Source organism: Nicotiana tabacum, chromosome 19 (assembly GCF_000715075.1).
Source record: "Nicotiana tabacum cultivar K326 chromosome 19, ASM71507v2, whole genome shotgun sequence".
In the NCBI taxonomy this organism is placed as follows: domain Eukaryota; kingdom Viridiplantae; phylum Streptophyta; class Magnoliopsida; order Solanales; family Solanaceae; genus Nicotiana; species Nicotiana tabacum.
Window position 1 is genome coordinate 89,204,718 of NC_134098.1, and position 12,508 is coordinate 89,217,225.

At 36.2% G+C, this 12,508-nt stretch overlaps 2 protein-coding genes across 2 annotated transcripts; one reads left to right on the top strand and one right to left on the bottom strand.

Moving 5' to 3' along the window:
• Positions 1-326: 326 nt before the first annotated feature.
• On the top strand, positions 327-6,841 carry LOC107797640 (methylthioribose kinase). The gene is made up of 6 exons (XM_075238172.1): positions 327-795; positions 1,231-1,540; positions 4,585-4,759; positions 4,881-5,082; positions 5,380-5,594; positions 6,413-6,841. Exons 1-6 carry the CDS (start codon positions 610-612, stop codon positions 6,585-6,587), a joined length of 1,263 nt encoding a protein of 420 aa, XP_075094273.1. The 5' UTR covers positions 327-609; the 3' UTR covers positions 6,588-6,841.
• A 1,184-nt stretch (positions 6,842-8,025) lies between these two features.
• On the bottom strand, positions 8,026-8,565 carry LOC142173587 (uncharacterized). Its single transcript, XM_075239208.1, has 2 exons — positions 8,516-8,565; positions 8,026-8,407 (listed from the first exon to the last, which is right to left on the bottom strand). The coding sequence occupies exons 1-2, from the start codon at positions 8,563-8,565 to the stop codon at positions 8,026-8,028; spliced, it is 432 nt and encodes a 143-aa protein (XP_075095309.1).
• Positions 8,566-12,508: the final 3,943 nt, after the last annotated feature.

The following is a 12,508-nucleotide window of genomic DNA, read 5'->3' on the forward strand; positions in this document are numbered from 1 at the left end:
GAATTATTTATATCTGGTACAATGAGCTTATCCTTTCGGTACTCCATTATGGATAAACATCACCCCCGGTAGAGAATTATCTATATCTGGTATAATGAGCTTATCCTTTCGGTACTCCGTTACGAATAAACATTACCCCTAATAGAAGATCAGCTTATACAATAACTTATTTTCTTTTATAAATAGATGATATTTCAGTTCATTATATATATAATTCGAACTTTGAATAATATATCAGTTTCTCTCTGTACTTATATTTACTTTACTGTTTTTATTTTATAACCGCCAGTAAATTAATCACGACTTTGTAACAAAGCCTAGAAATTAAGCAACATTTGGAAATACTAGAAATTTCATATATTACTGGAAAAGTGACCAGGTACAATGTAACAATATTACTGCGGTGTGATGATTGGAACTCATTCTCGTCAAATTTCCAACTATTTCTGACACACAATACTACTCCCAAAATAAGCAACATTTTTCTCGTGGTAATTACTACTCCTAGTATTATTAAACTAGTACTATTAAATTCCTTTGCCCCAAAACATCTGTCTTTATTCGCCAACTACCACCGCGTACCTACCGTCTTCTCCGCCGGCAGCGACGATGACATCCGATGGGTTCCGGCCGTTGGACGAGAAATCATTAGTGGAGTACATTAGAGCTACTCCTGCTTTGGTTTCAATATTAGGCACGGAGTTCGATAAACTTGAAATTAAGGAAGTTGGTGATGGAAATCTCAACTTTGTTTATATTGTTGTTGCTCCCTCTGGTTCGTTTGTCATCAAACAGGTGCCGTTCATCTCTTTTTGTCCCTTTCCCTTTTCTGCTATAATTATTCCTATTTTTTAGTCAATTAGCAGTCAACGGGCTATGGAGTTTTTTTTCCCCGAAGTGAACTTAGGGACTCCCCATATTTATTAGTGTCGCTTTCTTTTTTCTGCAATCAAGTTATTCTGTTCTTACAATTGCCATTTAATAAAAAGGATTCTGACACTAACTAACATTTCTTTGGATTTCAGTGATCTACACTGATAGAATAAGTGCATTAGCAGTGTATATTAACCTGTCGTAACATATTTTGTGCCCACTTTTTTGGGTTAATGGATACACTTTCCGCATCTTAGTTGGCTTTTAAGTGACATGAAATAGTAATATTTTAAGGTGACTGTGTAATCCTTGATGTTATATCATGTTTATGTTTCTATATGGTGATGGCGTCTGCAGGCTCTTCCTTATATTCGATGCATTGGAGAGTCATGGCCAATGACAAAAGAGCGCGCTTACTTTGAAGCCACTGCGCTAAAAGAGCATGGTCGTCTGTGTCCCGAGCACGTACCTGAGGTTTACTATTTTGACAGGACTATGTGTGTGATTGGTATGGGCTACCTTGAACCTCCTCATATTATATTGAGGAAGGGATTGATTGCTGGGGTCGAGTATCCATTGCTGGCAGAAAACATTTCGGACTATATGGCAAAGACTCTTTTCTTCACCTCCCTGCTTTATCTTACAACAACGGATCACAAACATGCAGGTGAGCCATATTAATCTCAACGGGACTGCATATAGTTGTAGATGTACATATACACTTTCCGCACCTGTGTTTCTGCATTAGGCTTTGTGAATGTTCATGAAAGTTTCTTGTTTATCCGGGCAGGTTTCAGTTGTGTGAATACACATAATTGGTTCTTCTATAAAATATACTTCTTACAATGGTTAGGCTACATTATTGAAGGTTAAGCATATTAATGAAAGTTATAAAAACTTATGGTAAGACTTGTAGATATTGGTTGTACAACATGTGGTCTGGTTTCTTCTTGTTTGGTAAAAGTGGTACCTTTGGGGGCAATTATTAGAAATCAAATTTTGACCAGGAGAGCTTTTACACTTTTATAAACAAAGCTCATCAGGTGAATTCCAGTTTATCTATTTCTGATTTAAATGTGCAGTGACAAGCTCTACGTCAGCAAGCTTTTCGTCACTGTCATTTATAGCCATGATAATACACATTGCCAATTCAAAATCTGGATCCTTTAACTGATTAATACATCTTAACTTGCTCATCTCATCCTCCTTGTTAGGAAAAGGGCAACATCGGTGTGCCATTGCTACACTTGTTGCCGTCAATAAATCTTGCTTTTCTGGTGCATTCTGACTGATAGTTTGTCATTGTTGCTGTCTTTTAGTGAGGCAGCACTTTTATTGAGGACGAATATAGTTAGTCAAAAGATTAGAAACCACTTCATGTTGTTCAAAACTGAAAGTTGGTCGAGCTATCTTTTTTTTTCTTTTTTTCACAATGGCGGTGCTTGGGCAAGCTTGGGCGCACCTCAACTAGCAAGTGTCTACAATTCTGCAAGTTCAAGTGTATGGACTTTTTTACTGTTACAGTCTTGATCTTCAAAGCTCAATAATGTCGGATAAGAAAAGTAGAAGAAAAGGGGAAAAAGGGAAAAATAGCTGAGATTCTGAATCAATGACTTCGGAATTGGAATTACAATTATTTATACAGGCTCAACTAATTACCCAACTGCCACTAACAACCGTAACTAATTTCTGGAATTCAATTAGTAACTGCCATTGTATGTAATATTTATTTATAACTACAATCCCTCTCTTTTATTTTAGAACAGCCACACACCCTTTTCATTTCAAACGCATTACAACACCTCAAACCTCGCATATGCTCACTCATAGCATTTACTCTCTGTTTGACACTTGTCTTTCTGCTGAGAAAGTGAGGCTGACCTGGCACCAAAAGAAAAAAAAAAGAAGGATTAGAGATGAATCATAGTTGTATGTTTCCGAGTCTTCAATTCTTGAGACTTGGCAAGTCTCTTTAATATATCTTGTTAGGGTGTTATACAAGTATTTTGGTTGATAACAACAACAACAACAACAACAAACCCAGTGTAATCCCACAAGTGGGGTCTGGGGAGGGTAGTGTGTACACAGGCCTTACCCGGACCTTGAAGGTTGAGAGGCAGTTTCCGATAGACTATACAACTATTTTGGTTGATATTTTTTTTTTAATTCTGATATTTGAAAGTTAAAAATTTAGAACAGCCAACCAAATTCACCCGGCTAAATCAATTTTGGGCCGATCTTGAGCACGTTCCTTGTAGTTCGCAAAACTCATTGAAGTTTCTTGTTATAAATTAAATATGGGAGAAGTGCATCCTTTTCAAAAAAGGTACTGGAGAATTACATATGCTTTTCCTCAGATTTTGACATGCGGCACATTCTACTCCAGTGGTTTTGTATTTATGTGCAAACCTCCATTCTTTTATACTTTTTTTGTAACAAAACTAAGTTGTAACCCACATGGAATAATTCGCCTCTGATGTGCTAATTTTATTCTTCTTCCATCTCGAGGAACAAATTTAGCGATAACTGTAATCATTTCATGCATACATTTGATCTTTTTCATATCATTCAAATTCTTTTAGTAAAATCCTTACACAAAAAAGGGTGAAGACAGAAAAAAAATAAAATTGACAAGGTACAAAGTAAATAGGAATAAATATCTTCTCTCCTCTCTTTTGAGCTTATCTTTTCCTTTGCTTTATTGTATAATGTCTTTACCTTGTAACTTTAACTATTTATTTTTCCTTATTTTTGTAACGTTGGAGAAATTGTTTGAAAAAGTTGAATGAATGATGGTAGGATTAAGATTAATGATCCAATAAAATAAGTTTATGTACCCAATCCTTGATATAAGCGGAACAATGCTATATTGGTAACTTAAGGAAAGGTTGTGTTACAGGAAGAAATGTCATGGGAGGTTGTGCAATTCTTTTTAAATTAAAGAAATCTCTAAATTGTTTTTCCATTCTAAAAGGAATGAAGAAAAGAGAATAGTCGTCTAATTCTTTCTCTTTCTGTTCTCCTATTTATTTCTATCTTCTAGCTTGTGATGGGTGACTTCCCTTAAGAAAATATTGGCTGTAAGGCATACATTGATGGTGGGACTGGTGTTGCTGGTCTATGGTGTGAGCTGTAAATTTTTGAAAATCTTGAGTCGTAGCTTATTTTATAAAATTTAGAGTTGCAGACTAGCATGTAATGTCAAAAAGTAGCACAAAGGTCCTGTGCGTGTGTTAAATTTTTGAAGCTGGGTTAGGCCGGGTAGCAGGGGAGGCAACTTTATTTTTCTATTTTTATCTTGCAACATCTTTATTATGAATTGGAGATCTTTCTCCGCATGTCGCTTATAAAAAAAATCTTTCTCTGCATGTGTAGATAGTTATTCTAACTAATTATAGTTTCTGTTTTGTCTCTTCTTCATTATCTGCGTGTCTGTTTCTTTCTGATCTTTCGTTTCTCTTGATCTTTTCTTTCGTCTAGACCATTTTTTCTTCAACAAATTGAACCATACACTAATCTTCAGCCTTCATAAGGGGTTTTCGTCTTGTAAGGGTGTACCTATATGAATCGACATCTGTTAGCACATTCCCAGGACCAATTCATTATTATGGATTAAAACTATTCACTTTTGGTTTTGATGGCCACTGGCAAGCTATATCATGGCCATGACAGTTATTTCTGTTTGGTTTTGACCTCTACTCATTTTTGCAGTTACTGAATTTTGTGGAAATGTCGAGTTGTGTCGGCTCACTGAGCAGGTTGTCTTCTCAGATCCCTACAAAGTGTCACAATATAATCGATGTACATCTCCTTATCTAGATGCCGATGCTGAGGCAGTTCGCAACGATAATGGTTTGAAGATTGAAGTTGCTGAGCTTAAATCCAAGTACGTTTGTGATTCTAGAAGATGTTGCTATATAGTGCATCTAATTGATATGCTTGACTTTTATCTGTATTTGTTTGCTTTAGCTTGAAAATCATGACAATCTTTATGTAATACTTTACAGGTTTTGTGAGAGAGCCCAAGCTCTAGTCCATGGCGATCTCCATACTGGTTCTTTGATGGTCACTCACAATTCGACCCAAGTAATTGATCCGGAATTTGCTTTCTATGGGCCAATGGGTTTTGATATTGGAGCATTTATTGGAAATCTGATTCTGGCGTACTTTTCCCAAGATGGACATGCGGATCAGGCCAATGACCGCAAGGTATATCTACTGCAACATTTGCCTTTCTATGCTATGTTTCTTTTACTATGATTTCATTGTTTCATAGTAAAGGTCATTGTCCCCCGTTTGATTCTTTCTCCTTGTGATGAGCTCCTCAGCTTTTAGTGATGAGCTCCTCAGCTTATTAGTGTTCTATGTAAGATTTTGCCAGTGATGACATGTATATGTGCTTATGGATTGGTAGACTTGACATTTGTTTCTTTCTTCAACATTTGCGGAGTGAAGAATACACTGACATTGTTTTTGGCACTTACTGTTGAACTCGTTTGTTTTCAGTCATATAAAGTTTGGATTCTGAAGACAATAACAGAGACTTGGAACCTCTTTCACAAAAAGTTTCTTGCACTCTGGGATGAACACAAGGATGGTCCTGGTGAGGCATATCTTCCTGAAATATACAACAATACTGAGCTTCAACAGCTGGTGAAGCAGAAATACACGAAAGAACTCTTTGAGGACACCCTTGGATTTGGTGCTGCTAAAATGATAAGGTGATTGGTCAATTCTTATTTCTAATCTTCGTTCTATGCGTGTTCTCTCTCTCTCTCCCCCTGTTTTTTTTTTTCTTTTAATTTAACAACCCCTTACAAAATTACATTCCTGCCAAGCAACTAAGCCTTGTTCCGGAATTCAAGAGCAATGGTCTTGTTAATCCCAAGAAAGTTCTGAAGTTTTGTTTCATGTGATTGAAGTTCTTGCAACAACAACATACCCAGTATTATCCCACACCGTGGGGTCTGAGGAGGGTAGTGTGTACGCAGACCTTACCCCTACCTTGTGAGGATAGAGAGGTTGTTTCCAATAGACCCTCGGCTCAGGCAAACATAAGCACCACATTAATGAAAATATAGACAAGGGACAATACCAAAAAGCCATATAAAAGCAGAATAAAAATAAAAAGATAGTAAGGTGATCAACAATGAAGGAAACAACGGTTAGTCATAAAAAAATCTACTACCAACAGAAATCGAGACTACATGTCAATACTACTGTTATGAACACTGTAGACTACCCACTCTACTACCCTAATCCTCGACTTCCATACCTTCCTATCAAGGGTCATGTCCTCGGTCAGCTGAAGTTGCGCCATGTCTTGCCTAATCACCTCTCCCCATCTCTTCTTTGGCCTACCTCTACCTCTCCGTAGGCCCTCCAATGTCAACCTCTCACACCTCCTCACCGGGGCGTTTGTGCTCCTCCTCACATGACCAAACCACCTAAGCCACGCTTCCCGCATCTTGTCCTCAATAGGGGCCACACCCACGTTGTCGCGAATAACCTCATTTCTTATTTTCTTAATAATACACAGGCGAATAGTTGGGGTAGCTCATGTAGAAGATTTCGAATCAATCAAGGATGCTGCCAAACGAGCTGATTGTGAACGACTAGCGCTCAACTGTGCAAAGAAGCTTCTTAAGGAAAGACGAAACTTCAAGAGCATTGATGAAGTTGTTTCCACAATTGAGCAAGTTCATTTGCAGTAATGTCAAGGTAAAATAGACAATGTAAAGATGTTGGCCATTTTGGCCATTAATCAGAAATAATCCCCTGTTATTTAGTGCAATTGCATGTCGGTTGGCAATGGTTAGCATACCGGACAATTGTACTATGTCAGATCTGTTCTTTCAGTTCTGTTAGGGGTTAAAGTATCTTGGTAAAAATTGGTGAGTTTTTCTTTGGTTCAATAGTCATTCTATTACGGAGGATTTTTATCATTTCCAGTTTACTTTTGCACCAACTTCATATTTTTCACATTCTGTTCGCTTGAGTTGATCTTGATAGTTGCCTATAGGATTTTAACAGAATTATACTGCAGTCTTGTTGTGTATTTATCTGGAATTATGTCAAAATCAAATGGTTCCGGTGGAGACAAAAAATTCGACAATTACCATTAAGTACAATTTTTATTTTCCACGGACTTTTGGTCTTATTGAGAATGCTAAATTTCTAAGCACTAGAAAATAGTTATACATGCGATTAGTATAATATAACGAGAATTCCTTATCTTCAACATTAAAATCTGAGTTATATATATCATTTAGATACACCTCTATTGTATTTGGTGTCCTATTTAGTTTGTGTGTGACCGTCAAGTTTTGTTTGATACAGGGGATCGGATTGTCAATTAGAGTGAGGGTTGAAAATTTTTTGGCCTGGTGCCCTTTTTGGTATGCCTCCGAAAACGGCCAAATTGACCAAAACGCATCTGTTGTGACACAATTTTAGTTTCTTGGTCTTGTAAGATTGACTAGGGATATTTTGATAGTGAAAGAACTAAATCTAGTTTTTCTTTTTCCTTCAAAATTTTGTATCTTGTTAAGTGATTAAAAAGCCAAAAGCTTGACCTAGTTGTGGGTATAGCGGTGGTTTTGCCTCAAAATTTTGACCCCTTAAACACAATTACTTAAAGTATGATTCTTTGACGTCGTACAATTGTTAAGTTGAGCATATATAAGAGATAGGACGAGCTTATTCCAATTCGAGAATGCCAATTCCGGAGTTATAGTTCACAAGCAAATATTGGCATCCTAAATTTTATCCACGCCAAAGTGCCAAACATAAGAATCTTTTATAAACATCTAACGAAACGATAGAAGAGGAAATACTTGGATAAATACATGAAAGTGGCTTCACAATTATTAACATTACCGATAGAGCGTCTTCGTACAGCTATAGTATTTTATAACATGCGCATGGGTCTGAAAAACCTGATAATTGTTTTGGATTACACATATATTGAACTCTTATTTTATTTGATAAACATGCAAGGTACATATTGCATTACAAATTAGTCACATGAGTAAGATAACGACTTGTAGTTAGCCCCTTGTACTTATTCTTATTATATTGTATTATTTATTCAACAAGACCATGATTCAGATAGCCTTGAGTTTATACAAAGTCTAACTATCTCAGACAACGTTACACTATGCAATGAAATTTAGCTTTGTAATCCCTCCAAAGTTGATCAACCGTCTTCCCCAGCAGGTCAACAAAGAACGGATTACTATAGCCATTTCTCATCTTTTTGTTTAGTTGTGCCACGAACCCATTTCTCAAGCTGTTGCAGTAATCTAGAAATCGAGCAGTCACGTCGTAGCCTTGGTCCCATCGATCGCCCTGCCCTGGTTTCACCCAGTGACTAGGTGCAAATCCAGCTTTGAGCCTTACATAATCAGCAATCCCTTCAATTAATCCGCCGGGAGCCCGACCGTTCCCATTCCACTGCCAAATATGGGTGCTCTCGTGGTACAATACTCCTGTGATCTCTCTCTTGACGTTACCAGAGTAACTCTGAATATACCTGTAAAACACAAATATAAAGGCATCACTTAATATATGCATATATGTATTTTGAGTTTGAGACGTGCGCGCACCCACTGCTTATTTACTGAATCAATTTATTGCATACCTGGCACTAATATGAATTTCATTATTGCTAGCGTAAGCTACTCCGCCCATGTCATCGACGAACATACTTACCTTCTGCACGTTTTTGCGGTCAGCCGGAGAGTTCTCACTGCTAAAAATCTGCTAAAAACCGACCAACTATTTCTGACCAACGTTGGTCGGTCAAAAAAAGCAACCAAAAACCGTCCGGGTTGGACGGAAACTGGGGAATGAAAAAAGAAGTTATTAGCATCAATTACAATATAGTGTATGTGTGTGTGTGAGAAATTACTCACATACTTAATTATAACTTAGAAAATTTACTTAGATAGATGCTATTATAATTTATTAAAATTAAATAGTTAATATAATTATTTATAAAGATTATGCTTATAGTTTATAATTATTTATAATAATTGCATAGTTAAATAAAATAAATGCTTGTAGTTTATAATATTTTTTTATAGTTTATAATATTTTAAGAAAAAACACACACAAAAAAAAAGAATTTAATTTTTTTTTAGAAAAAAACCGACCAAAGTTGGTCGGTTTTTGGTCAAACGGTCAACACTTAATGTACCGACCAAAATTACCGACCAACTTTGGTCGGTAATTCTCAAATCAGAGAATTGAAAAACGGGGGAAACCCCCATTTCTCTGAATTTTTTTTTCCTCTCTTCACTCAAAACCTTCCCCTCTCCTTCTCTATTTTCCTCACATTCCACACCCCGCGTTGCCACCGTCCAGCCCTCGCCGTCGCCCTCGCCCTCGCCCTCGCCCTCGCCGCTGCCACTGCCGCCCCTCTCCTTCTCCATCTCCTAAAAATTCTAGGTTTGAATTACAACCCATTTATTTATTATTTTTAGGTTTTGTTAATTAGTTATGAATTAGTTTCAATTGATTAGTGTTTCAATTATTTGAACATTGCATTTTATTGAGGATTAGGGTTTAGGTCCTTTTTTAATTAGTTTTGTTAATTAGTTTTATTAACTAATTAGTTTTGTTAATTAGTTAATTAGTTATGAATTAGTTTAGTTTAGGATATGAATTGAACTTTTAAGATATGAATTGAACTTTTAGGGTATGGGTTGAATTTCTTTAGTTTAGTTAGTTTATGTTTAAACTCGTAGGATATGAATTGAAATTTTAGTTTTTAGGATTTGTTCTTGTGAATTGAACTTTTAGGATATGAATTGAACTTTTAAGATATGAATTGGACCTTTTGGATATGAATTGAAATTTTAGGATATAAATTGGTGTAATTAGGAAAAAATAATTATCTTGAATTAACTAAAAAAGATATAATTAATTTATAATTGTAGAATAAATTAATTTGTTCTTGTGAATCGAACTTTTAGGGTATGGGTTGAATTTCTTTAGTTTAGTTAGTTTATGTTTAAACTCGTAGGATATGAATTGAAATTTTAGTTTTTAGGATTTGTTCTTGTGAATTGAACTTTTAGGATATGAATTGAACTTTTAAGATATGAATTGGACCTTTTGGATATGAATTGAAATTTTAGGATATAAATTGGTGTAATTAGGAAAAAATAATTATCTTGAATTAACTAAAAAAGATATAATTAATTTATAATTGTAGAATAAATTAATTTGTTCTTATTTTATTTGTATAGATGGAACATCGTACTTGGATGTACAATAGAAATTATCCTAATCGGCGGGGATTGCGGGAGGATTTTGTAGAAGGGGTTGATGACTTTATTAGACATGCAATGTCACTTTCACCATACCAAAGTGAAGGAGTAATTAGGTGCTTTTGTGTCAGGTGCGATTGTATGAAGTTTAAAAAATCGGAGGAAGTTAAGCTTCATCTTTATAGGAAGGGGTTTATAGAGAATTACTTTGTGTAGACTAATCATGGAGAGATCGATGGTAGCCGTGGGATATTTCATAACATGGTTGTTGGTGAAAGTAGTAGGTCGGTGGAGAATACAAATCTTGATTCTAGAATTCAGGATATGGTTGCGGATGCTTTTGGGGGTGAGCCCAATGAAAATGTTGAACAAACTCCTAATGATGATGCAAAATATTTTTATGAACAGTTAGAGGAAGCTAGTCGTCCACTACGTGAAGGAAGTCCGCACTCTGAGCTGTCTGTTGCAGTTAGATTACTAAGTATCAAATCTAATTGGAATATTTCTCAGGCAGCCATGGACTCTTTCATTGACCTTATGAGTAAACTAGTTGACCCTAATATCAACTTACCTGGTGATTTCTATAAGGCGAAGAGATTGGTTTCTAAGTTAGGACTTTCGTCAATGAGAATTGATTGTTGTGAAGATGGTTGCATGTTATATTATAAAGATGATGCAACTTTAGACAGTTGTAAATTTTGCGAAAAGCCTCGTTTCAAGAGGCTTTCCAGCGGGAAAATGGTCGCTGTCAAGGCGATGCATTATTTACCTCTTATACCTAGGTTAAAGAGGTTATATGCGTCGATGAGTTCTGCTCCTCATATGAGATGGCACTTTAAAAATAGAAGACCACCTAGTATTATGTGTCATCCTTCAGATGGAGAAGCTTGGAAGCACTTTGATAGGACATATCCAGATTTTGCTAGTGAACCAAGGAACATTCGGTTAGGTCTGTGTGCGGATGGCTTCACGCCTTTTTCTATATCTGCGACACCATATTCATGTTGGCCTGTCTTTCGTACACCGTATAATCTACCACCTGAGTTGTATATGACTAGTCCATATATATTCTTAAATTGTATTATCCCCGGTCCACGTAATCCGAAAAGTTTGATTGATGTATATTTGCAACCTTTGATTGATGAGCTAAAACAATTATGGTATGATGGTGTTGAAACATATGACATATCAACCAAGCAGAATTTTAATTTGCGTGCTAATTTAATGTGGACTATTAATGATTTTTCTGCGTATGGAATATTGTCTGGGTGGATGACTGCTGGGAAGCTAGCTTGTCCTTACTGCATGGAAAATAGTAAAGCGTTCACTTTGAAACATGGCCGAAAGCAATCATGGTTTGATTGTCACCGTCAATTCTTGCCTGATGATCATGAGTTTAGAAGGATGGAAAATGCATTCAAAAAGAATAAAGTGGAATATGATTCTCCACCTCCGATACTTTCAGGTGAGGAAATTTGGGAGAGGGTCCAGAACTTCAGTAAAGTTACTGAGGCTCCACCTTATAGATTCCCCGAATATAGTGTGTTAATCATAATTGGACGAAACAGAGTATATTTTGGGAGTTGTCTTATTGGAAGGATAATCTTCTCCGACACAACCTTGATGTCATGCATATTGAGAAGAATTATTTTGATAATTTGTTCAACACAGTGATGGATGTTAAAGGTAAGACAAAATATAACCCCGAATGCTAGAATGGACTTACAAGAATATTGCAGGCGGCCTGAATTATACTTGCAGACAGCAAATAATGGTAAGGTGTTCAAGCCCAAAGCAAGTTACACATTCACTTTGGAGAAAAGACGACAAATTTGTGATTGGGTTACGAAATTGAAGATGCCTGAGGGTTATGCGTCGAATCTTGGAAAAAAAGTAGATATGGAGGTAGAAAAGTTGAGCCATTTAAAAAGTCATGATTGCCATGTTTTTATGGAGACCTTAGTGCCTATTGCATTTTGTGGTTTGCTTGAAAGAATCTGGAAACCCATCACAGAGATTAGTTTGTTTTTCAAAGACTTGTGTTCTACCACATTAAGGGAAGAAAACCTACTTCGGATGGACCAGAACATCCGTGTAATTTCTAGTAAGATGGAAAAAATATTCCCATGTGGTTTCTTTGATGTGATGGAACACCTTCCAATACACCTTGTACACGAGGCACGACTTGGAGGGCATGTTCAATGCAGATGGATGTATCCCTTTGAGAGGTAATATTATAAGTTTGATGTAATATTCTATTTTATTTGAATGTTCTTGGCTAACATGAGATTATGTAGGACAATTGGCAAATGCAAACAATTTGTTAAGCAGAGGAATAAGATTGAAGGATCTATATGCGA

Coding starts and splice junctions, on each gene's coding strand:
- LOC107797640 (XM_075238172.1), top strand. CDS start 610: ATGACATCCGATGGGTTCCGGCCGTTGGACGAGAAATCATTAGTGGAG. Junction 796..1,230: donor GTTCGTTTGTCATCAAACAG/GTGCCGTTCATC, acceptor TGGCGTCTGCAG/GCTCTTCCTTATATTCGATG. Junction 4,760..4,880: donor GTTGCTGAGCTTAAATCCAA/GTACGTTTGTGA, acceptor AATACTTTACAG/GTTTTGTGAGAGAGCCCAAG.
- LOC142173587 (XM_075239208.1), bottom strand. CDS start 8,565: ATGGGCGGAGTAGCTTACGCTAGCAATAATGAAATTCATATTAGTGCC. Junction 8,408..8,515: donor GAAATTCATATTAGTGCCAG/GTATGCAATAAA, acceptor TGTGTTTTACAG/GTATATTCAGAGTTACTCTG.